This window comes from Oncorhynchus gorbuscha, linkage group LG02 (assembly GCF_021184085.1).
Source record: "Oncorhynchus gorbuscha isolate QuinsamMale2020 ecotype Even-year linkage group LG02, OgorEven_v1.0, whole genome shotgun sequence".
Classification (NCBI taxonomy): domain Eukaryota; kingdom Metazoa; phylum Chordata; class Actinopteri; order Salmoniformes; family Salmonidae; genus Oncorhynchus; species Oncorhynchus gorbuscha.
Window position 1 is genome coordinate 26,076,429 of NC_060174.1, and position 25,236 is coordinate 26,101,664.

The 25,236-nt window shown below is 42.4% G+C and overlaps 2 protein-coding genes and 1 pseudogene across 3 annotated transcripts; 2 read left to right on the plus strand and 1 right to left on the minus strand.

The window, feature by feature from the left end:
* Nucleotides 1-3,063: 3,063 nt before the first annotated feature.
* Nucleotides 3,064-8,465, plus strand: zgc:56622 (uncharacterized protein LOC326033 homolog). Of its 2 annotated transcripts, none has more exons than XM_046306165.1 (10): nucleotides 3,064-3,298; nucleotides 3,517-3,690; nucleotides 4,559-4,675; nucleotides 6,383-6,460; nucleotides 6,609-6,725; nucleotides 7,178-7,290; nucleotides 7,442-7,529; nucleotides 7,620-7,703; nucleotides 7,984-8,075; nucleotides 8,166-8,393. In XM_046306165.1, exons 1-9 carry the CDS (start codon nucleotides 3,215-3,217, stop codon nucleotides 8,068-8,070), a joined length of 942 nt encoding a protein of 313 aa, XP_046162121.1. In that variant the 5' UTR covers nucleotides 3,064-3,214; the 3' UTR covers nucleotides 8,071-8,075; nucleotides 8,166-8,393. The 2 variants fall into 2 exon arrangements, with proteins under 2 accessions (XP_046162121.1, XP_046162114.1); XM_046306158.1 differs by having other exon boundaries at nucleotides 3,066-3,298; nucleotides 7,984-8,066; nucleotides 8,166-8,465.
* Nucleotides 8,466-9,131: 666 nt separating this feature from the next.
* On the minus strand, nucleotides 9,132-11,733 carry LOC123992292 (annotated as a pseudogene).
* Nucleotides 11,734-17,158: 5,425 nt separating this feature from the next.
* On the plus strand, nucleotides 17,159-23,070 carry LOC124000065 (coactosin-like protein). The gene is made up of 4 exons (XM_046306176.1): nucleotides 17,159-17,588; nucleotides 18,045-18,127; nucleotides 21,703-21,860; nucleotides 22,037-23,070. The coding sequence occupies exons 1-4, from the start codon at nucleotides 17,512-17,514 to the stop codon at nucleotides 22,145-22,147; spliced, it is 429 nt and encodes a 142-aa protein (XP_046162132.1). The 5' UTR covers nucleotides 17,159-17,511; the 3' UTR covers nucleotides 22,148-23,070.
* Nucleotides 23,071-25,236: the final 2,166 nt, after the last annotated feature.

Below are 25,236 nucleotides of genomic sequence, written 5' to 3' on the forward strand. Positions count from 1 at the left end.
CACCGCTACACCTGGCTAACAGCAGAGTCCCAACACATTACCACCGCTACACCTGGCTAACAGCAGAGTCCCAACACATTACCACCGCTACACCTGGCTAACAGCAGAGTCCCAACACATTACCACCGCTACACCTGGCTTAACAGCAGAGTCCCAACACATTACCACTGCTACACCTGGCTAACAGCAGAGTCCCAACACATTACCACTGCTACACCTGGCTAACAGCAGAGTCCCAACACATTACCACTGCTACACCTGGCTAACAGCAGAGTCCCAACACATTACCACAGCTACACCTGGCTAACAGCAGAGTCCCAACACATTACCACCGCTACACCTGGCTAACAGCAGAGTCCCAACACATTACCACTGCTACACCTGGCTAACAGCAGAGTCCCAACACATTACCACTGCTACACCTGGCTAACAGCAGAGCCTTGTCTGTCAGTGAAACAGTTCATTCAGTCTCATTTATTGTCTTTAAAAAAAACATAGCTGATATGGCTGACTTGCTTAAACAAATGTGGTTTCTACTGACAATTGAGATGTACAAACTATGGCATATGGGGACAACAAACGGATAAGAGACCATCCGTAATTTCGATTAAGATGTTAATGAGGGAGCTAGAACGGACGTAATCAATATAACTATTTGTTCAGAACTTTTGAAATGTACAGCAACATAATTCAGAACATGGTCCGTTCTTACAGTATTCTCCCCATACACCAAGTCAGAACCATACAATAAATAAAGGGGGCATATAAGCAGACACTGAAAGCTCTTACAATATTCTATGATTACATTTCCCCAAAACAGGTTATAGGCTACATGTGCACCAACAAGTCAGAACAGTATGTGAAAGTAAGAGGTGAAAATATTATTAGGGTGAGGCACATGGGCTACTAACAGCTTACTACACAACATACACTTAGTATTACTTTCTTAGCTACAGTATACATATCTCCCCGGCATATTACATTTTTGAAGCAACATACAAGACATTTTTTGACTCCCCTTGTTGTGCTGTGCTCACTTGAATAGGAAGGTGGCGCAGCGGTCCTTTGTGGGCATATTTTATCATCAAACGTTATCATCAAAGTCTGGCATTCTCTGGATTTATGATGCTTTCAAGAAACCTGGGAACTCTGAAGAAGAAAAAAAGGTTGATTCATGATGACATCAGTGATCTTCAGGTCGTAGCTCTAGAAGGAGGCACGAGTTCCCAATTTACAATTCCGAGTTGGATGAAAGTTCAAAACGTAGCTCGTTTTTCCTGAATTCCCAGTTGTCTTGAACTCACTAAAGTCAGATTGTGCAGTTCCGAGTTAACAGTTGTTTTGAGCGAGGCACAAATCATGCTTCATTGACAGCATGGCTAATATTGAATGTTTATGATTTTAAACTAGGAAAAGAGACCCTTAGACTTGGGACCACACAGTCACTCCACTGAATAGCAGGCTAATGATTGCTTTGCAATGCTTGTAGTTAGCCACATATATTCCTTCCAAACCACTCATTGTTGAATTTGAGATTTCCAACTTCTTGTGTAATGTTTATGTCCATAGCCGATGAGCACTGATACGTTTTATCTATAATTTCTCTTCATTATTTATCATCGTATCAGTCCAATCAAAGCTACTGTAGACAATGTGATTTGACGTCATTTTATCTGTCGCCAATGACCTTCTGCCTTCTGGATGGACACGTCTAATGTAACTCTATGGCAGCACCCAAGAGGCTTGAATCTTTGAGCTCTACCCTTAGAATTGGCAGTGACATAGTGTGCCCATGAGTGACAGAACAATGAGCCAATCACGGTGCAACGCTTCGTATTTTCTTCTGGCTTGCCCCACCACCTCAGAAAGCACTGAGCTAGGCTGAAACACCTGCATTTTGGAGCACACTTACTCAAGAAAACAAAAAAAGAAACCATATGTGTATGCGGCTTTATTAACTAAATGATATGCAGTACCAGTCAAAAGATTGGACACACCTACTCATTCAAGGGTTTTTCTTTATTTGTACTATTTTCTACATTGTAGAATAATAGTTAAGACATCAAAACTATGAAATAACATATATGGAATCATGTAGTAACCAAAAAAGTGTTTAAAAAAATAAAAATATATTTTATATTTGATATTTTTCAAAGTAGTCACCCTTTGCCTTGATGACAGCTTTGCATTCTCTCAACCAGCTTCACCTGGAATGATTTTCCATCAGGTGTAAATCTTCTGCTAAACAATCTCAAGATAATTAAAATATATATTTATTATTAAATACAGTATTGAACAATATTATTCAGTCTTGAACTGTTCTCATTTAATTCAAGTATAATGTTTTGTAAATGCTTTATGTCACTATTTTCAGTACACTTTTATTGATTTTCACCCAGAACTTTCTCATACTAAAATGTTATTCCCTAGGGCCTAGACACACCTTGAGTGACCTTCAGTTTCAAATCCCTATGAAGGTTCTTTTGGTTTTAAAGAAAGAAAACAAACGTCCTCAGAAATAATGAATATTACAATGGAATACTTTTACTCATACTACACACAGATACATTTATCTGTATAACTCCACAAAATGGTATGGTTCAATGGTATGCTTCTACAGCTCATTTGTAAAAATAAAAAATAAAAACTGTTTTGATGACTGACTGTAGCATGAAATCATTCATTGCTGACACTATAGCACGTCCTACTGTTGGATGTGTGTATTGCAGTTTGGGACGTTGCTGAGCAGATTCAACAAGGACACATTATTTGGCCTGCATCCAGGACTTGCATGTCTGAATGTATTTGCATTGCATCACCATACACTTCAAGTTTAAAATGTACACTTTGGTACAATATCACATATATATCACAGTGCATAGGCCACACCTTTCCTACCACATATTGTGTGGACATGAGTATTTCCTGTCTGAAGAAAGTGACCTTTACAACATTCTCCTTCCTCCCCTGAGTCTTTACAACAGCCCTCAGTTACTGAGTGTACACATAAATACACAATTGTGGTGAAGTACTTCTTACATAGTTCAATGATTAACTAGAAAGATAAGGAAGGACGCAAGAGAGAGAGAGAGAGAGGTAGAAATAGAAAGAGAAGGGTATGCGGGTAACAAAGTAGTTGGTAAAGTGGAAGGATAAGTCACAAGTTCCTGTCACAAGGCTTTTCCTGTCTTTCTATGCTGTTTTAACCCACCACATGGAGGTGAGCACCAGTGTTGTTCGGACAGTAGAGCTGAATGATGGCACACGCATGCCCCTGCTGGGCTTGGGAACATGGAAGGTACTCTCTCTCTCTTTCTTGCTCTCTCTTTGTTTCTCTCTCTCTCTCCCACTCCCACTCCCTATCTCAACCACACATTGAAGGTTATCTCAAAATCTCAGTATATATAGTGTCTATGTATTATTCTCTAAGTATGAAAGGTGTATGTTATTACAGTGGTGATTGTTGTTATTACACAGTGGGTTAAATGGTCATTACGGTGTCTTTGTGTTGTTCAGTCAAGCAGTTCAGCAGCAGTGTGTCAAAGTGCGGTGGAAGCTGCCATAGCTGCTGGTTACCGTCACATAGACACAGCCTACAGCTACTGCAACGAGGTCGAGATCAGCAAGGCCCTCCGCTCCAAGATGCAGCAAGGCATCATCCAACGACAAGACATGTACGTCGTCAGTAAGGTGGGTGCTGCGGCTGAGTGTTTATGTGGGCTGGCTGTCACTGTTCCAGGTGGAAATGAGCTTGCCCTTTGATCTTTTGGTCCAATACAAAGTTCAAATACGTATAATCTGATATGAATTTTGCCTGTAGAGTAGAGATCTTCTCGGGTCCAAAAAGTGGACCCAGAGCCGAACGTATACGAGGACAATCAGACCAGGACCCGATCATAAAATAAATGGGGTATTCAGACCCGAACCCATATGGACCCGACAGCAACCAACCTAGACCAGAACCGATTGAACCCTAGTGACAAGAAAATTATGTTTATCAGCCAAGTTGCTCTTCTGGTTAATGAATAGGTATGTATATGTTGGCTAGGCCTTCTATAAGTCAATATATTCACCTTATTAGCGTAAAATTAATATGCTATATGCTGTGTGGAGCCATGGTCGGGTCCATTCGGGTCCACTCGGGTCTATCAGCTGTAGTTACATAGACCTGAGAATCGATGACAATCAAACAGGACCTGACCCAGACCTGAGGGAAAAGTATACATTTTGGACCCAGACCTGCTCGGGTCACAGGACTGGTCTCTGGTATTTGGGTTTGGGTGGACACGTGAAGACCTCTACTGTAGAGTATTTGTTGATATATCTACTAGTTTTACTGGTCAATGTCTATTACGTAACACTAAAAAAGTTAAGTCATATTGACTAAGTGATTTTTCAGAAAACCTCCCCAAAACAAGCTGGACCTCAGTTGACATATGTATTGACTTGGAAGCAGAACTGGTTTCTATCTACGGGCTCTTCTCTGTATTCGTGGTTGATTTGCTATATCATTGTGTTGTGTTTCTGAATAGACCTGTGACCATTTCTTTGTGTGTAGTTGTGCAATACACACCATGCGACCCATGACATCCCATTGTGTCTAAACAAGTCCCTGAGTGACCTGCAGCTGGACTATCTGGACCTGTATCTGATACACTTCCCTGTAGGACTGAAGGTGGGCTTAAAGTTCACACTGACACTGGCACAAATAGTCACATGAATGATACAGGGACTAATGGACTCTTCTGATACAGTTCTTGACATTTCAACAACAAATCTCGGTTTACTTTCACATACAGAGCATTTGGAAAGTATTCAGATCCCTTCCCTTTTTCCACATTTTGTTATGTTGCAGCCTTATTCTAAAATTGATACAAATATATTTTCCCGCTCATCAATCGAAACACAATACCCCATACTCACAAAGCGAAAACAGGTTATTTTTTATTTTTTGCAAATGTATTAAAAATAAAAAACAGAAAAACCTTATTTACATAAGTATTCAGACCCTTTGATATGAGACTCGAAATTGAGCTCAGCTGCATCCTGTTTCCATTGACCATTCTTAAGATGTTTCTACAACTTCATTGGCGTCCAACTGTGGTAAATTCAATTGATTGGACATGATTTGGAAAGGCACAAACCTGTCTATATAAGATCCCACAGTTGACAGTGCATGTCAGAGCAAAAACCAAACCATGAGGTCGAAGGGATTGTCCATAGAGCTCTGAGAAAGGATTGTGTTGAGGCACAGATCTGGGGAAGGGTACCAAAACATTTCTGCAGCATTGAAGGTCCCCAAGAACACAGTGGCCTCCATCATTCTTAAATGGAAGAAGTTTTGAACCAAACTGAGCAATTAGGGTGACAGCGAGGTGACCAAGAACCTGTTCACTCTGAAAGAGCTCCATAGTTCCTCTGTGGAGATGGGAGAACCTTCCATGAGGAAAACCATCTCTGCAGCACTCCACCAATGAAGTCTTTATGGTAGAGTGGTCAGATGGAAGCCTCAGTAAAAGTCACATGACAGCCAGCTTGGAGTTTGCCAAAAGGCACCTAAAGGACTCTCAGACAATGAGAAAAAGGATTCTCTGGTCTGATGAAACCAATATTGAACTCTTTGGCCTGAATGCCAAGCGTCACATCTGGAGGAAACATGGCACCACCCCTACAGTGAAGCATGGTTGTGGCAGCATCAAGCTGTGGGGATGTTTTTCAGCGGCAGGGACTGGAAGACTTGTCAGGATTGAGGGAAAGATAAACGGAGTAAAATACAGAGAGATCCTTGATGAAAACCTGCTCCAGGGCACTCAGGACCTCAGACTGGTGTAGATTCACATTCCAACAGGACAACAACCCTAAGCACACAGCCAAGTAAACGCAGGAGTGGCTTCAGGACAAGTCTCTGAATGTCCTTGAGTGGCCCAGCCAGAGCCCGGACTTGAACCCAATCGAACATCCCTGGAGAGACCTGAAAATAGCAGTGCAGTGACACTCCCCATCCAACCTGACAGAGCTTGAAACGATCTGCAGAGAAGAATAGGAGAAACTCCCCAAATACAGGCGTATCAACCTTGTAGCGTCAAACCCAAAAAGACTCAAGGCTGTAATCGCTGCCAAAGGTGCTTCAACAAAGTACTGAGTAAAGGGTCTGATTACTTATGTAAATGTGAAATTTCAGTTTTTTTAGTTTTATACATTTGCTAAAATGTCTAAAAACCTGTTTTTGCTTTGTCATTATGGGGTATTGTGTGTAGATTGATGAGGGGGAAAAAAACAATTGAATCCATTTTAGAATAAGGCCGTAACGTAACAAAATGTGGAGAAAGTCAAGGGGTCTGAATACTTTCCGAATGCACTGTATCTTTTTCATTCCTTCCAGAAAGTGGATGATGAGCTCTTCCCTATGAGAGATGGAGAAATGCTCACCACTGACATTGACTATCTGGACGTGTGGAAGGTTAAAACACTATCATCTCCTCTTCATCAACATCATTATACTGTCTCCTAACAACAAAATTATTTGTATTTTTTCGTGGTCTATTTTTGGTATCTTGAAGTGTGGTGTATAACTGTGCCTGTGGTGTAATGTTTGCTATGTGATGTAGGGGATGGAGGCCTTGCAGGCCTCAGGGAAAGTGAAGAGCATTGGCGTTTCCAACTTCAACGTCCTCCAGCTGGAGAGACTGCTCTCTGTGGCCAAGGTTCCCCCTGCAGTCAACCAGGTTCTTCAAGGCTTTACACTGCAATTTTAGCTATTCCAAATACACTATTATGAAACGCTGAGTACCTCACAAACCACAGGAGGCTACTGAGGGGAGGACAGCTCATAATAATGGCTGGAATGGAGTTCATGGAATGTGTTTGATGAATTCGATACCATTCCATTCATTTCATTCCAGCCAGTACTATGAGCCCGTACTCCCCAATTAATGTGCCACCAACCTCCTGTGTCACAAAGCTATTTCACCACCTTTAACCAGCTCAACCAGTGCAATACACAGTTAACTGTGTTTATGCATGGACACTACATGTGCAAACGGGTGTGTTTACCATTCTGAAAGAGTGTGTGGGTGTCGCTACTGGGTCAGAGGGTAGTAGACAAGAATGGATAACAGCCGAAAGAGTGTTCTTACAACTCTGTAATCTCATTATCTCTCTCCCTCCGCTCCTGCAGGTGGAGCTGCATCCCTACCTGGTCCAGTCTGACCTGGTGGATTTCTGCAAGTCTCGCAACATCACCCTCACTGCCTACAGCCCCTTAGGTTCCCCTGGAAGACCCAAAGAATTGTGAGTCCTCCTGACAATAACATGTAGACATTAGCGACTGGACTATGATCCTGCACTATATTGCTCTGTTCTGCACTATTGACCCCACGGTTGGCCGAGTAAACATCCCTCCGTATGTTCCAAAAGTTGACTGTGTCAATACTTCCTACAGTCACTGTGGAGACACTGATCCTGAGAAGCTGCTGGAAGACCCTGTGGTAGGAGACGTGGCTAAGAAGCACCGACGGAGCCCTGCTCAGGTTAGACTAGATAGTTCAGTAGAAACACACATCTAGTGTGTGTGTGTGCATCTGGGCTCTGCATCTAAGGACTATGTGTGTGTGTTTCAGGTACTGCTGAGGTACCATGTGCAGCAGGGTATTGCAGTGATCCCCAAAAGTGTGAAACCCAATCACATTCTGGAAAACACTAAGGTGAACTCTCTCTCTGACCCAATATAGATTATATTTACTCGTTTGTACTACATGTAGCTCTTGCTCAATCATACCATGAGTTCATATCAAGTTCAGTTTGAGCAATATGACTTTGACTGATATAGTATTCAGTCTTAGGGCTAGTTTGATCAATGTCAGATCAATGTCTTGATTTACACATTTAGTTATTAACTGAACTTTCACATACATTACTCACTAACATAAATCAAATGTGTCAATGGTACAATAAACACTCAAAAAGAAAGTGTGTTGCCTGCAGATCTTTGACTTCTCTCTGACTGAAGAGGACATGTCGGCACTGAGAGGACTGAATAGAGGCTGGAAGAGCTGCATCATCGACTCGTAAGACAGGTTCAACGCTTCCTTAATCAAATACTTAATACATCAATAATACCATGTAGAGAACAACTGCTCCTACCCTGACATGTTTCTGTTCTTCAGCTTGAAGTCTCATCCATACTACCCCTTTGAATGAGAGTCCCTGGGGATCAGAAACAAGAGACAGAGAAGTCACTTGGGAGAATACGATAACTGTTTCTCAACCTGAGAACAAGGCCAGATTACTATCCACCTCCTCAACATTGGCCTGCAAATGGTCTTCAATCAGTGTTTATTGTTTACCTGTAATGTGAAATTGTGATGATAAATAGAAATGTGGCGCTGAAGGTATGGATGGATGCTATTGTTTTTTTGTTGACATGATTTGAATAAATATACAGTATGCCCTCTGTGCCAACACTGTGCCAACACATTTTTTCTTATCATCATAACTCAAACAAAACGTTTAGTTTAAAACACATATACTGAACCAAATTATAAACACAAAGTGGCAGCAGGTAGCCTAGTGGCTCGAATCCCCGAGCTAACAAGGTACAAATATGTTGTTCTGCTCCTGAACAAGGCAATTAACCCACTAGGCCGTCATGGAAAATAAGAATTTGTTCTTAACTGACTTGCCTAGTTAAATAAAGGTAAAATCATTTTTAAAAAGTGTTGGTCTGAAGCTGATTACACAGGTGCACTTATCCTTCCTCGACCAGCATCATTTTTATAGAATTTGGCAGTACATCCAACTGGCCTCACAACTGCAGACCACGTGTAACTACACCAGCCCAGGACCCCCACATCCAGCTTCTTCACCTGCGGGAGCATCTAAGGAGGGGGAAGGGGGTGCTGAGGAGTATTTTTGCCTGTCATAAAGCCCTTTGTGGGGAAAAACTCATTCTGATTAGCTGGGCCTGGCTCCCCAGTGGGTGGACCTGGCTCCCAAGTGGGTGGGCCTATGCCCTCCTAGGCTCACCCATGGCTGTGCCCCTGCCAATCATTTGAAATCCATAGATTAGGGCCTAATGAATTTATTTCAATTTACTTAACTCAGTAAAATCCTTGAAATTGTTACATGTGCATTTACATTTTTGTTCAGTATAGATTATGCTTCAATTGTAATATGAAGCACATCAAAGTAAAACTTTTTCACATAGTCCCCAATGTTAAGCATGTTGGAAGTCTTCACAAATTAGCTGAAACAGAACTAGTCCCTTTGTGAGGTTTTGTGCTTTTAGAGATAATGTGATATGATATAGGTAGTTCTGTCATCCACTGTGTTCCATTGACAGCTACACAGCTCTTTTCCCCTGCCTGTAATGTTTTTGGAAAGGTCTGGGTCCTGCACCCACTGGCATTTTCAGGGTCAAACCCCTGTGTGACCTGTGAGAAAACCATGCTCTCCCAGCTGTAGCCCCCCAGCACGTAGATTGTCTCGTTCATCCCCCCTCCTCTCCCCTGTAACTATTCCCCAGCACGTTGCTGTAAATGAGAATGTGTTCTCAGTCAACTTACCTGGTAAAATAAGGGTAAAATATATATTTTGTTAAAGATCTTACCCCCACAGACCGCCTCACTGTTAGGCTGGAGGAGGGGGGCTATACAGATCCATTGTTCACTCTGGGGGTCAAAGGCCTCCACCACCAGGATGTTAAAGCACTCAATGCTCTCCTCGTGGTCATTCCTCCCCCGATTACATAGATAAGGTGGTGAAGTGACATCATGCAGTGCCACCCCCGTGCAGATGACATGGCCTGGCGCTCCACCCCGACGTCTCCTCCTCTGGGGTCATAGCTAAAAAATGACTCGCCGGTACGGCCCGATCTGGTATATATGGCCGCCTGAGATGTAGACCAATCCTTTATGAGATGTGCCTGCATTGTCATAGGTGAATCTGCAGATAAATGGAGTAGAGAGGGACAAGTGAGAGAAAGGACTTTGATGTGAGTTGTGCCAGCCTGCCAGGCAAAGAGGCACAATAGTTATAGTGTATTGGGAACCGTTACAACAGTTCCCCTTAGGCAGAGTGTTGTTCTCCTTACTCTGTTTTCTTGCTGCTTAACAGGGGGAAGTAATGTCAGAGACAGGAGTACAGGTGACGCTTTGGGAGACCATTGAGGAGTAGTGTGACTGTGAATCAGGGTGAGTTGAATTCTCCCCTGGGCAGTCCTGCTACATATGTACAGCAGTCGTCTGTAGGGGTGTAAATCTCCACTGACAACAGAGCCCGTTATTATTACGCCCTCCAACAGCAATCAAATCAAATCAAATGTATTTATATAGCCCTTCGTACATCAGCTGATATCTCAATGTGCTGTACAGAAACCCAGCCTAAAACCCCAAACAGCAAGCAATGCAGGTGTAGAAGCACAATCAAACACTCCCCAATGGCTCCCAGGTAGAAATCCACACATCACTGGTTCATTGGGGCACTCTAGAGAAGAGATTAAACATAATTGGAGTCATTTTGGAAATGTTAGATTGGGTTGCAGTGTAAGAGCAGAGCTTTACCTTGATCAACTGGTTGTCTCTGGGTTTGTAGCAGTACAGCAGGTTCCTGGCAGCATCACCTCCATTAACTTGTGATGAGTTGCATGATGAAATCCCCCAGTACTGTGACATGGTGGTGGCTCCTCTGGGCTGGGATCTGGATCTCCACCATCCACCCACTAGAGTCTAAATCTAGCCAGCGAACATCTGCAATCAGCTCCTCCCCCATGCTCTGACACCTCCCCACCCACAAGTAGGAACTGCTCCTCCCCTCCCTGCCACCTGTCTGCAAAACTGGTTAGGCACTGGCCCTTGTGTGGTAGTCCAGAGCCTCCTCCACCAGCACCTCACAGCTGGCCTCCAGGGGCAGCAGAGCCCATACAGCAGGGAGGACGCGGATGTGGGAGAGGAGCTGGCAGGCATGTTCAGGGCGGTCTGGAGTGTGGCTCAGCCAATGGAGAGAAGCCTGGAGAAGAGCCTGCTCATTCTCATGCTGGACCTGCCTGCTGGCCAGGTAGGAGCTTGGGCAGCCAGACATCACTCAGGAAGCCTGGGGTGAAGGAGAGGGTGGCGAAGCGTTCCAGGATGAAGTGGTCGATGTAGGCATCTAGTCTCTCCAGGCTGTAGAGCAGAGCCAGCTCCTGCAGTCACAGGTACTTGTCCTCACTCACCTCTTTCTCCAGGTACTGGCAGCAGAAGTCCACTGCCCTCTACACCTGCAGCAGGTGGTCCGTCTCCAGAACACGGTCAATGTTTCCTCCGTCCAGCAGCAGATCCCCACTGTAGAGGAAGTCCACCACAGCCTAAAGGAGGCCCCCACCAGCTCCACCTCTGCCTGTCGCTCCTCCCTCATTCGCAGGGTGAATATAGCCTGGAAGGAAGGGCTTGAGACGGCCAGTAGAGCACAGTGGGCTGGGATACGCTGCTCATCAGCCACCAGCACCACAAATCACAGCTGCCCGTGCTGACGCTGCTCATTCAGACCCTGCAGGAGGAAGTCTGCTTGCTCCGCCCAACAGTAGACCTGAGACATATAGCAACAGATAATATGACATTAAAAGTGATAGTTGAAGTAAGTTAGTCAGGTAAGACAAAACGAATACTGTAGCTAGATAGGTCACATCATGCTACTAACTTTGGATGACTCACTTATCCGTTGAGGCTGTGAAGCACGGCTTTGTCTTCCATCATCCATTGTGTGCTCTTAATCCAACACAATCTAAAGGACAGTGACATTTGTATGATAGAATTCAGAGAAATCATAAGTGGGCTATTAGCCCATGGTTCTCAGTTCCATTCCATTACACATAAGTCACTGGACAAAGGCGTCTTCTGTACGGGTAAGTATTATTACGAGCCCCGACGCTCAGTCTGAACATTAACACGCATCACTTCCGGTACGGTTTTGGAAGCATAACGACCTTCCCTTTCACATCAGCGAGAGAGAAAAAAAAAACTAAAGGTTAAATTAATGCACACCTTTATACGGTTAGGGTTAGTGTTCCCACAAGGCCATATATCCATGTTACATAACGTTTACAGAAGACAGAGGGACCACCTGTGCTAATTAGCTATCCAGCATGCTCTGAACACCTGTGTGTAATGGAAGAAGGCCGCCAGAAACATGTTGTCACTGAAAAATATTGTCGGCTGCAAAACAGGTTAAAACAGTATACAGTAAGTGTATATTTTTGCATTTCAATTTTTTTTATTTGGATGGGATACGAAAGTAAAGGGCTTTATGTTTCTAGAACCATATCGCAATTGAGAATCAATTCATGTTTAGATGGAGCATTTGGCTGTTTTGGCTGCCAGAGTAAGTCTACCTCTGAAAATAACAGAAGGTCCGTGGACCTTAATTAAGGAGTAACCATAGGCTCCTTAAGAGTACATCTTGGGCTAGTGAGCTACATCATTTCAGCGGTGAAAGTACTTAAGTAAAAAAACTTTAAAGTACCACTTAAGTAGTTTTGGGGGGTATCTGGGCCCAGTTGCATAAAACATCTTAAGTGTTTACCTTAAGGAATGAATGTCCCTTACCTAAGAGAATTGTGTTTAAGGCCGTTACATAGAGCCTATCAAATGTTTCCTTAGGTAAGGTCATACTTAAAGATGTTTTATGGTAGTTTGAAGGCATGTATGGCAGAAAGAGTATATAGTTACCATGGAGACGGCCTGATTCACTGACTAAACTTCTCATCAAAGAGATTGCTTTTATTTTGGGAGATAGCAAGATAGAACTCATACAATCAAGACAGATAATCAAATTGCTTCAGAAGATAATAATCCACATTTATTGGACTTACTTTTTTCTCAACTTGTTTATTTTACTGTCTAGTTAAATTAAGCTAGCTTACAGAGTAGCTATAGCTAACTAGCCAGATGGCTTTGTAGCCATAGATTGTGCACCTTCCGTTGTTTAGCTAAGTAGCTAGCTGGTTGATGTGTTCCTTTTGTAGCTAACCAGAGCAGATGAAAGCAACATTCATCTCCACAAATGCTGTTTACATTGATATCCATACTGAATGAAGCAGTTAAGGGACCTCATTGGCACCCTTAACTTGTTCACTTCATTTAAGGGGGAAATTCACCTTCAAATGTTTTGTGCAACTGACTTAAAGTTAAGGAAACTAAGGGGAAAGATAAGGGGGAAAATAACTTAAGATGTTTTATGCAACCTGGCCCTGTACTTTACTATTTATATGTTTGACAACTTTTACTTTACTACATTCCTAAAGTGTCATGTTTGTCATTTATTATCATGTCTTGTCCCTGTGCTCCCCATGCTATTCGTTTCCCTCTGCTGGTCTTATTTGGTTCTTTCCCTCCTTCTATCCCTCTCTCTCCCCCTCCCTCTCTCACTCTCTCGCTCTCTCTTCTCTCTATCGTTCCGTTCCTGCTCCCAGCTGTTCCTATTCCCCTAATCATCATTTAGTCTTCCCACACCTGTTCCCGATCCTTTCCCCTGATTAGAGTCCCTATTTATTCCTTTGTGATCCGTTCCTGTCCCGTCGGTTCCTTGTTTTGTATTCACCATGCTGTGATTGTGTTTCGCCCTGTCCTGTCGTGTTTTTTGCCTTCATCAGATGCTGCGTGTGAGCAGGTGGCTCTATCAACTACGGCCTGCGCCTACCCACGACCTGCAGTCTGTGGCCGCTTCTCTAGTTATTCCCCTCTACAGACTAGAGGATTTTTGTTATTCCCTGTTTGGATTTAAATAAACTCTGTTTCTGTTAAGTCGCTTTTGGGTCCTCTTTCACCTGCATGACATAAAGGAAATCATGTACTTTTTATTCCATACATTTTCCCTGAGATGGGTTCAATTTTGAATGCCTAGCAAGACAGGAAATTCATCCAATTCACACACTTACCAAGTGAACAATCCTGATCATCCATACTGCCTCGTTTCTGTCCAACTCACTAAACACAAATGTATCGTTTGTTAATTGTCTGAGTGTTGGAGTGTGCTCTTGGTGATCTGTAATTTTAAAAATAAAATTATGCTGTCTGGTTTGCCTAATATAAGCAATTTGAAATTATTGATAGTTTTTCTTTTGAAGATAAGTATATTTTTTCAATTACTTTTATTTTTGATGTATGTTTCAAACCAAATACTTGTCGACTTAATTAAGTAGTATTTTGCTGGCTAACTTTCACTTTTACTTAAATAATTTTCAATTAAGGTATCTTTACTTTTACTCAAGTATGATGTTTGGGTACTTTTTCCACCACTGCATAACTTGGACTAGAGCTGAACTGAAAATTTGACAATGACATCATGCCACAATGTATCACCTCACTTTGACCTCTCAGGGGGGGCACTGGAAGATTATATTGGCTTCTTGTTACATTGTAGCAGCTATTCAACAGTAACTTTGAGATCTAGCAACGATCTACATGAGGCGCTTTTATGTTCAACAGCGATATTGATTGTGTGAGAATAAAACCACAGATTTTGAATTTACCACAGCATTTTTTGTAATATTTTTAAATTTCTTTAACCTTTTTTTAACTAGGCAAGTCAGTTCAGAACAAATTCTTATTTACAATGACGACCTACCAAAAGGCAAAAGGCCTCCTGTGGGGGCCGGGGCTGTGATTAAAAATACAAATATAGGACAAAACACACATCACGACAAGAGAGACCACAACACTACGTAAAGCGAGACCTAAGACAACAACATAGCATGGCAGCAACACCACATGACAACAACATGGAAGCAACACAACATGGCAGCAGCACACGGTAGCAGCACAAAACATGGTACAAACATTATTGGGCACTGGCAACAGCACAAAGGCAAGAAGGTAGAAACAACAATACATCACGTGAAGCAGCCACAACTGTCAGTAAGAGTGTCCATGATTGAGTCTTTGAATGATAAAACTGTCTAGTTTGAGTGTTTGTTGCAGCTCGTTCCAGTCACTAGCTTCAACAAACTGAAAAGAGGAGCGACCCAGGAATGTGTGTGCTTTGGGGACCTTTAACAGAATGTGACTGGCAGAATGGGTGTTGTATGTGGAGGATGAGGGCTGCAATAGTTATTTTAGATAGGGGGGAGTGAGGCCTAAGAGGGTTTTATAAATAAGCATCAACCGGTGGATATTGCGATGGGTATACAGAGATGTCCAGTTTACAGAGAAGTATAGAGTGCAGTGATGTGTCCTATAAGGAGCATTAGTGGCAAATCTGATGGCCGAATGGTAAAGAACATCTAGCCGCTCGAGAGCACCCTTACCTGCCGATCTATAAATTATAAATCTATAAATCTCTGTAATCTAGCATGGGTAGAATGGTCATCTGAATCAGGGTTAGATTGGCAGCTGGGGAGAGAGAGGGGCGATTACGATAGAGGAAACCAAGTCTAGATTTATCCTTATGTCACGCCCTGACCATAGAGAACCTTTTATTCTCTATGTTGGTTAGGCCGGGGTGTGACTAGGGTGTGGTGGGTAATCTAGGTTGTTTTATTTCTATGTTGGCCTGGTATGGTTCTCAATCAGAGGCAGCTGTTTATCGTTGTCTCTGATTGGGGATCATATTTAGGCAGCCATTTCCCCACTGTGTTTTGTGGGATCTTGTTAATGTGTAGTTGCCTGTGAGCATGCCATAGCGGCATGTATCGGTTGTGGTTTATTGTTTTGTGCGGTTCACATCAATATGTGGAACCCATATCATGCTGCGCTTTGGTCCGAATGTTCTTACGACGATTGTGACACCTTAGCCTGCAGCTTTGATATGTGCTGAGAGAAGGGCAGTGTACCTAGCCATACACCCAAATACTTGTATGAGGTGGCTACCTCAAGCTCTACACCCTCAGAGGTAGTAAGTATACCGATGGGGAGAGGGGCATTCTTTTTACCAAACCACATGACCTTTGTTTTGTAGGTGTTGAGAACAAGGTTAAGGGCAGAGAAAGCTTGATGGAGACTAAAAAAGCTTTGTTGTAGAGCGTTTAACACAAAATCCAGGGAGGGGCCAGTTGAGTATAAGACTGTATCATCTGCATATAAATGGATGAGAGCTTCCTACTGTCTGAGCTATGTTGTTGATGGGGATCAAGCCTTGGGGTGCTCCCTTGGTGGCAGGCGGTGGCTGAGACAGCAGATGTTCTGACTTTATACACTGCACTCTTTGAGAGAAGTAGTTAGCAAACCAAGCCAAAGACCCCTCAGACACCAATACTCCTTAGCCGGCCCACAAGAATGGAATCATCTACCGTAATCAAAATCTTTGGCCGAGTCAATAAAAATAGCAGCACAACATTGCTTAGAATCAAGGGCAATGGTGACATAATTTAGGACATTTAAGGTTGCAGTGGCACATCCATAACCTGAACGGAAACCAGATTGCATACCAGAGAGAATACACATACACTATACACAAAGGAAGACAGTCAGTTGATTATTGACATGTTTTTACAGCACTTTTGATAAACAGGGCAAAAAGCATAATCAATTGGTATATCATGCTTGATCAAAAGCAGTTTGAAAATGTATTATTTTGTTGTTCAGCAGCAGTCATGATCTCATCCAGGAAGTAGCCGTGGACTGTATGTGAATCCAACCAATCATATGGCTAGTGCATGAGCCCACTTAGGATGCATTCAGAAACTGCTGAAAACGTAAAGCTATTAGACATAGATCTAAAAGGTTAGTGTGGGCATTGCACTGCTAAAGGTATCTCCATGCAGTCATATCCCTCAGTGTAGAAACTTTTAGTTTGCATGTTTTTATTCTAGATATTTTGGGCTCATCAATTCATGGGGGATGTGGTCATGCATGTACAGCCATTGGAAAATGACTAACACACACACACAATCTCTCTATTTATTTTATTTATCCTTCTCTCTCGCTTGGTCCCCTCATATAGCTTGAAATAAATGACCTAAATCTCTGTGTTTTCTAGCTATACTTTCCATGGTTTATTATTTTCTATGAATGTTTAATTGTCTCTCGGCTATAATCACACTGTGGTTATTGGTTGGGAAACTGTTTGCTGCGGGCTATTGTTCTCCAGCATCGATCACATTGACAGACCACAAGGTGGCACGATAGCGCAGTAAAACGGCAACAATAGAAAAAGGGTGGATTTAATTTAACCGAATACCTCAGTTAACCATTGGGAGGTGAATACTGCGTCTGGGGACTTCGCCGCACTAGTACGGCAACCTGATTGACAAACATCACCAACGCCCATAAACTGGCTATAGGAAATGAATCAAGTCGTGGAAAGAGTCTCTTTCTCAGATAATTGAAAAAAGATACACCCTGCTCAGCGCGCTCCTCGTGTAATAGCACAGACTCGACTGCTCAATAGGGGCTGGTGATTTCAGACTAGAGGTGTCTCTATTGTATAACTCTCGTTCTGCTCCTTTTTTATTTTTCTTTTCGCCTCGCTTTTTCACTTCGACTACCGGTAGCATATCTGTTCTGCGTTCTCATTTCTACTGTCCATTTGCGTCCATCAAAAATGGCAACACGAATCGATAAAGAGGCTTGCAGGGAAGCTTATAACCTCGTCAGAGACGATAACACAGAGATAAACTGGTAAGTGAGGTGAATTTGTTGGGCATAGGCAATTGTGGGAATCTGATATTTTACAGAGCATCCTAAAAATATATTTATAAAATCAATAACAATGGATGAATAATCAAACTGCGCACTTCTCATTCATTCATCCAGTGTTTCATTTATTTAGCCTATCCAAGAAAATACAGTGGTAATGACACGTATATGTTGACACACAACCTGACAAGTCTGCCCCTCATTTGACACCGGTTTTTGAATGAATAGCCTACGCAGCCTGGTCTCGACTAAATAGATACATTGTAATCCCATCCGATAGATGTCGGATGATGGACGTGGAAATGCATTAGTGGAAGAGACGGTCATGGATTATTACCGATTTTATTGACAGACAGGGTCTGAATACTCCATTTGAGATGACTGTAAGGTTAGTGCATTTTAATTCATTCGTTTACTGTGCCTTTTATGTTCTTTTAGGGCCGCGTTTAAATATGAGGGTCATATGATTGTGCCGGCGGGCCAGGGGACTGATTATGAAGAATTCAAGAGTCAGTGCACAGGTAAGGCCGGGATTTAATTCATTTTTGCGTTTATGCGGTTATTTCAAATTGGCCGCAATGGTCCTGCGTAATGGCAACAGCGCTGTAATAATCTATAGACCACACACATATTTACGATTTGTTGCCATGTCAGTCAGTAGGGCTCATTGAGTTGTTGGAAACTTATATTATCTGAAATTGTGTTGCTTGTAAAGAAGTAGACCTTCAGCGTTTGAAGGAACTTCCGATTTGTGACGCTCTGTAGCCTACCAGAGCAATACTTTCATAAAACTCTGTCTATTGGCCGTCAGTAGGCTACTTAATCTAGAAGTACTGCGACCCAGTGACCATTTTAATAGCCTGTCTCGTGACTTCATAAGGAAGTAGGCCTTTCTGGGTTCTTAAAAAGTGTGAAAAATAAAGCCTTATAAAATTAGTAACATTGAAAGTGTGTCCACTGTTTCCTGTGCTCAGCGCAGGGTCTTTATCCCACTATGTAGGACATAATATAAATGTGCCCACCCCTAGTGAGCCAATCATGCTGTCACCACCCTATCAGCACCCTTTCCTGACACTCTCTCACCACCCTAATTAGATATGGAGTGTAGGGCGTGGTGGGTAAATACTCCAGCGCTGGTGCGCCTGTATGGCTGTAGGCTGCTCCGGTTTATTTATGTTTCAGGGCATGCATTCCAATGATGTAATTCTGATTTATTACGATCTAGGCCCATTACCGATATATTACCCTTTTTAAATAGGAGAACTGATGTATTGCTATACTAACTACCCAAATAGTACCTCTGGCTGTCCCATACTACCATTGTCTCTCCCTACTTTGAACCTTGTCTTTGCCTGGTGAATATTGTTGCCCTAATCCTACTGTATAAGAAGTTTCATACATTCTGATGAGTCTGCTTTAACAGAAACTGTAAAAGTCTCATCCTGTATTTGAGGGCCATAGACTGTTGCAGAACAAATAGTGGATACTTATATGGGAAGGCTCAGTAATTGCATCTGTTGTTTAGATAGACATAGTGTGCTAAAATAAACATCTGTATTTCTTATCAATTAAAGGGCTAAACTAAAGCATTATATTTGTCTTTTTGCTACATCATCATAGTTTCAGTAGTGCAGCAGTTTTCTGGGCACTTGTGTCAGCACAACTAGAATGAATGGCTTGGAGAGGGAAGAGATATTAGTATGACAAACCAGAAAGTTTTCAACAGGGGAGGTCAGGCTTGATACTCAGGAGTTAGCAGAATTAGGGTTTTCTTTCAACAGTGGAATATGCTTATTCATTACTTGTCTGCCACAATGTGACAAATATAGAAATAAGCACAAAAAATCTGACCTTTTTTAAGATTTTAAGTACTAGAAACATCCAATTTGTGGTTTGTTATACAGAGAAACTGCATAAAGCTGTGTATGGTCTGGTGGAGATCATGGCTAAGTCATGTGACATGTAGGGGACATGCAGGGTTGGTGTTGAAACTAACAATGGCCTTTGTAACCATGCTGATAACAGTTTGAACACTGATTATTGTTCATGCACAACAAAAGCCTTTAGATGTATGCTGCTTGTGAAGCTCTGCCAGGAAAATCTCTATCAGCAAGGCACAGGTAAACACAGATATCACGCTGAGATTGTACCGATCAGTACAGAGTAGAGGTCGAATGATTATGATTTTTCTACGCCGATACCGATTATTGACGGACCAAAAAGCCGATACCGATTAATATGCCGATTATTTTTTACATTTATTTAAAAAAAAACATTATTTAAAAAAAAAAAATGTAATAATGAAAATTACAACAATACTGAATGAACACTTATTTTAACTTCATGTAATACATCAATAAAATCAATTTAGCTTCAAATAAATAGTGAAACATGTTCAATTTGGTTTAAATAATGCAAAAGCAAAGTGTTGGAAAAGAAAGTAAAAGTACAATATGTGCCACTTTTAAGTTCCTTGCTCAGAACATGAGAACATATGGTGGTTCCTTTTTAACATGAGTCTTCAATATTCCCAGGTAAGAAGTTTTAGGTTGTAGTTATTATTAGGAATTATAGGACTATTTCCCTCTCTACCATTTGTATTTCATTAACCTTTGACTATTGGATGTTCTTATAGGCACTTTAGTATTGCCAGTGTAACAGTATAGCTTCCGTCCCTCTCCTCGCTCCTCCCTGGGCTCGAACCAGAAACACAACGACAACCGCCACCCTCGAAGCAGCGTTACCCATGCTGAGCAAGGGAAACAACCACACCTGCAGAGCGAGTGACGTTTGAAACGCTATTAGCGCGCACTAACTAGCCAGCCATTTCACTTCGGTTACACCAGCCTCATCTCGGGAGTTGATAGACTTGAAGTCATAAACAGCGCAATGCTTGAAGCACAACGAAGAGCTTCTGGCAAAAACGTACTAAAGTGCTGTTCGAATTAATGTTTACGTGCCTGCTTCTGCCTACCACTGCTCAGTCGGATACTTAGATGCTTGTATGCTCAGTCAGATTATACGCAATGCAGGCTAGATAATATCTAGTAATATCATCAACCATGTGTAGTTAACTAGTGATTATGTTTGATAGTTTAATGCTAGCTAGCAACTTACTTTGGCTTACTGCATTCCCGTAACAGGCAGTCTCCTTGTGGAGTGCAACAAGAGGCAGGTCGTTATTGTGTTGGACTTGTTAACTGTAAGGTTGCAAGATTGGTTCCCCCGAGCTGACAAGGTGAAAATCTGTTGTTCTGCCCCTGAAGGAGGCAGTTAATCTACTGTTCCTAGGCCGTCATTGAAAATAAGAATGTGTTCTTAACTGACTTGCCTAGTTAAATGAAGATTAAATAAAGGTGTTAAAAATAAAATAAAATGTTTTAAATCGGCAAAATCGGTGTCCAAAAATACCGATTTCCGATTGTCGGCCATTCCGATTAATTGGTCAACCTCTAGTACAGAGGGAACCAATGGGGCATTATTAATGGTAAGGAATAGCTAGGGCCCAGACCAGAGCAGAATCATGCCATAAATGTGTTATTACCTTTACTATAATCTATTTAGGGAACTGATTTGGCACATATTTGGTGTGTTGGACTATACAGAAAAAAACATCTATTCCAAGACAATGCAGCTGGTGATGTAGGGCTAACATGTGATGTGTTTGTGAGAGAGACAGCGTGAAAGAGTGAACCCAGAATCACTGCCTCCCCAGTCTCCTCGGTATTGCTCACAACTCCAGCCCCTTTTTATTTAGTCTGTTGACCTGAATACCTTCTCCTGTCTCTTGTACTCACCAATTTTATCACACTTTTGGATTTGGTGCATGGCCACAGTAGTGTCACCATAACAAGTCATTCATACTTCTTACAGCAGCATAGAAACACTCTCACAAAGCTAAATCAACTCACAGTACACAGGAATCAGGCCTTGCCAACATGGACATGGAGACAAATCCATTTCTCTAACAACTATACTGTAATTACCAGTCATGAGGCAGCTGGGAATGGAAATGGTGTCCTCAGCCTCTCTGCATGTTTCTGCTTGTCTGATGGTCAGTCTAATTTCTGACTCTATGACTCTCTCTCTCTATCAGATGATGTGCGTCTCTTTGGCTTTGTGCGGATCACGACGGGTGACGCCATGAGCAAGCGTGCCAAGTTCACCCTCATCACCTGGATAGGGGAAAACGTGAGCGGCCTGCAGCGTGCCAAGATCAGCACTGACAAGACATTGGTGAAAGACATTGTCCAGGTTAGGGACTCTGTTCTCACACATACTCACATGATTCCTTTACAAATATCAAATATTAATGTTCTGTTAAAATACAGTACATTAAATGGTAAATAAAGTATAGAAAATTACCTTCGTTTGTCTATCTTTTTTCAACACTTTTTCTCTTAAATTCCTCCTCTGTTTGTCTCCTGCAGAACTTTGCCAAGGAGTTCATGATCAGTGATCCTCGTGAGCTGGAGGAGGACTACATTCGCACCGAGCTGAAGAAGGCGGGTGGGGCCAACTATGACGCCCAGGGAGAGTAGAGGAGAGTCCACCAGGGCGGAGCAGGGGAGCGGCTGCTACCTTTTGGGGGAGGGAGGGGTATTCATGCCTGGATGAGGGAGAGAGGGGGATATATATACACACACACACACACACACACACACACATGTACAAACACTTACACACTGGTACACACATTAACACACACACACTCTCACAAAAAAGCATGTTGAGACACACTCAGACATATATATGGCTATAGTCCTATCCTCAGCCCTCTCACCTGTACGGTCATGGATGATTATCTACTGTACTGTGCATCATCTCACTATCATCTCAGCTGCAGAGCAACGTTACGAACTCTCTCAATCTGGGGGGCTGTGTTTGTGTTACAACTGGATAAGAAACATTACTGTACTGTTTGTCAGAACAAGGGCAAGGGCCTCTATCTGATTTAACTTGTCATCATTGTGCTTTTACTGTATTCTTCTGTGGTTGTAGTCCAAACATGCATCCTTGGCAATAGAGGTCTTTCCTGCCCAGCTTTTCTCATCTCCCAATCCACCCCCAAGATATACCCCACTGTGTTAACTGCCTTAATCTCCCATGGAGAGAGGGGCATCATGGGAGGTGTGTGTGTTTGTGGACACTACACTGTGATTGGCTATCCTCCACTCATGGGGGTGAGACTATGATTTGCCTATGGCCCACAAACCAATGGGACAGGGCTGTAGCACTTTCAGTTAGCCCAACCCAGGAGCAGCCATTTCTCTAGTGTAGCCTCTTTTTATTTGGATTAAACTCCAAAAAGGAATGTTTTTTTTTAAAGATTACTTTTATTTTCTATAACCTTTGATTTATTATTGAGAGCAAATTTATCTAGGAGATTTGAGGAGACTTTTAAAAACTGAACTTGGGCACATGATCAATCATTTCAGAATAAAAAAAATGTTTTTTCAAGCTCGCTGGTCTCTTTGTTTGTGTCTAAAGCTCTCATTTACATGGACAGGAGGGCTCTTTGGGTGATGTGAGAATAAGGTAAATTAGTTTCGAGGTGGTGGTGAGACTCAGGGAGGGCAGTGATGTAATGGAAGCTCTTGGCATTGTGCTAAAGTAGTCCAGAGTACACATAGTAACTGGGCTCGTTTGAGTGGTAAAAGTGAAAGCAACCGACTAGACAAATTTGAGGAGTGAAGTCGGAGATGCATCTGCTACAGCTGAAAGTCAGACACTGGTGTGGTTTTCCAACAGCAAGGCTCAGTGCAACATGGCAGTGTTGCCATTGTTTATAAAAGTTGTTCTTTATAATATTGAAATATACATGTCTTCAACCCCCATATCACACACTGTAAATAATGTTGTACAATTAATTGTCGAGAGAGCCTTAAATATCACATTCATTTGTACATATTCACTATATACATGAATTTCGGCGAAGTTGGTTCCTGTTTCAGTCACGTCTTTGGTCACATTTGCGTGGGTCAAACAAATACCCAATGATCAGTGGACAATAGAGCCTCCCACAATGCAGGCGATACTGCAGAATGAAGTTTGTGAAGAGCAAGTGTAGAAACTTGCAGTCAACTTCATGACCTTTAATTACATGATTTTTCTTAAGTTCATGCAATCAACATGTAGGCGCAAGTCGGACAATTCTGATCCCCATAATGCAACACACTTTGAAAGGCGGTCACCAACTTGACAAAAGTGATCCGCTCGAACGACGCCCACTGTCTCTTGGGATTTATGGGAGTAGCATGCGTTGTCACGGTCACCACTTCTGTAAGTTGCAGCCAATCACAGCCTCAGGGTGAGCTGTTCTGTTCTAAAGCTTGTCAATAAGAACCCCCTTACTCCCACTCTCAATCCCTCTGTTGACTATCCCCTCTCCTCTCTCTCACCACCCCCATCCCTTCCGCCTTTCCCCCTCTCTGCCGGTAGTTTTGTTCAACAGATGTGAACTCGACTGCCTAATTACTTATTCTAGTAATCTATAAAACTCTAGCAGTCTGCTTTTATGATTTATAGTTTAGCTTGTAGTGGGTAAGAGAATGTTCGCGGGGAGCAAGACAGGCTTAACCCTATATCTAATTTGAATACTAATGATTGTTTGTGCAGTTTGAGCATTGAATGTTGTTTATCTCAGGTTAATTTGGCTACGTTTACACAGTTCTGATCTTTTTTACACTAATTGGTCTTTTGACCAATCACATCAGATCTTTACACAAATCTTTTTCAGAGCTGATATGATTGGTCGAAATACGAATTTGTGAAAAAAATATCCAAATTGTTCTGCCTGTGTAAACACAGCCTTAATAGCCTCCAGCAAAACTGGTTCAGGTCCAGACATGGGGCCTGAGTGGTAAAGGGGGAGGTTAGAGCAGGGGACTGAGAGACAAATAGATTGCAGAGTTCTGGATGAAACTAGTCAGGTTAAGATAACGATTCAAATCAAATTGTATTAGTCACTTGAGCCGAATACAACAGGTGTATGCATACCTTACAGTGAAATGCTAACTTACGAGCCCCTAACCAACAACGCAGTTTAAAAAAAATACGAGTAAGAATAAGAAATAAAAGTAACAAGTAATTAAAGAGCAGCAGTAAAGTAACAATAGCGAGACTATACACATGGGGGGGGGTACCGGTACAGAGTCAATGTCCAGGGGCTCTGGTTAGTTGAGGTAATATGTACATGTAGGTAGAGTTATTAAAGTGACTATGCATAGATGATAACAACAGAGAGTAGCAGCGGTGTAAAAGAGGGGGGTGGGGGGGCAATGTAAATAGCCTGGGTAGCCATTTGATTAGATGTTCAGGAGTCTTTTGGCTTAGGGGTAGAAGCTGTTTAGAAGCCTCTTGGACCTAGACTTGGCGCTCAGGTACCGCTTGCCATGCGGTAGCAGAGAGAACAGTCTATGACAGGGATGGCTGGAGTCTTTGACAATTTTTAGGGCCTTCCTCTTACACAGCCTTGTCTAGAGGTCCTGGATAGCAGGAAGCTAGGCCCCTGTGATGTACTGGGCCGTATGCACTACTCTCTGTAGAACCTTGCGGTTGGAGGTCGAGCAGTTGCCATACCGGTGCAGCTGTAGAACCTTTTGAGGATCTGAGGACCCATGCCAAAGCT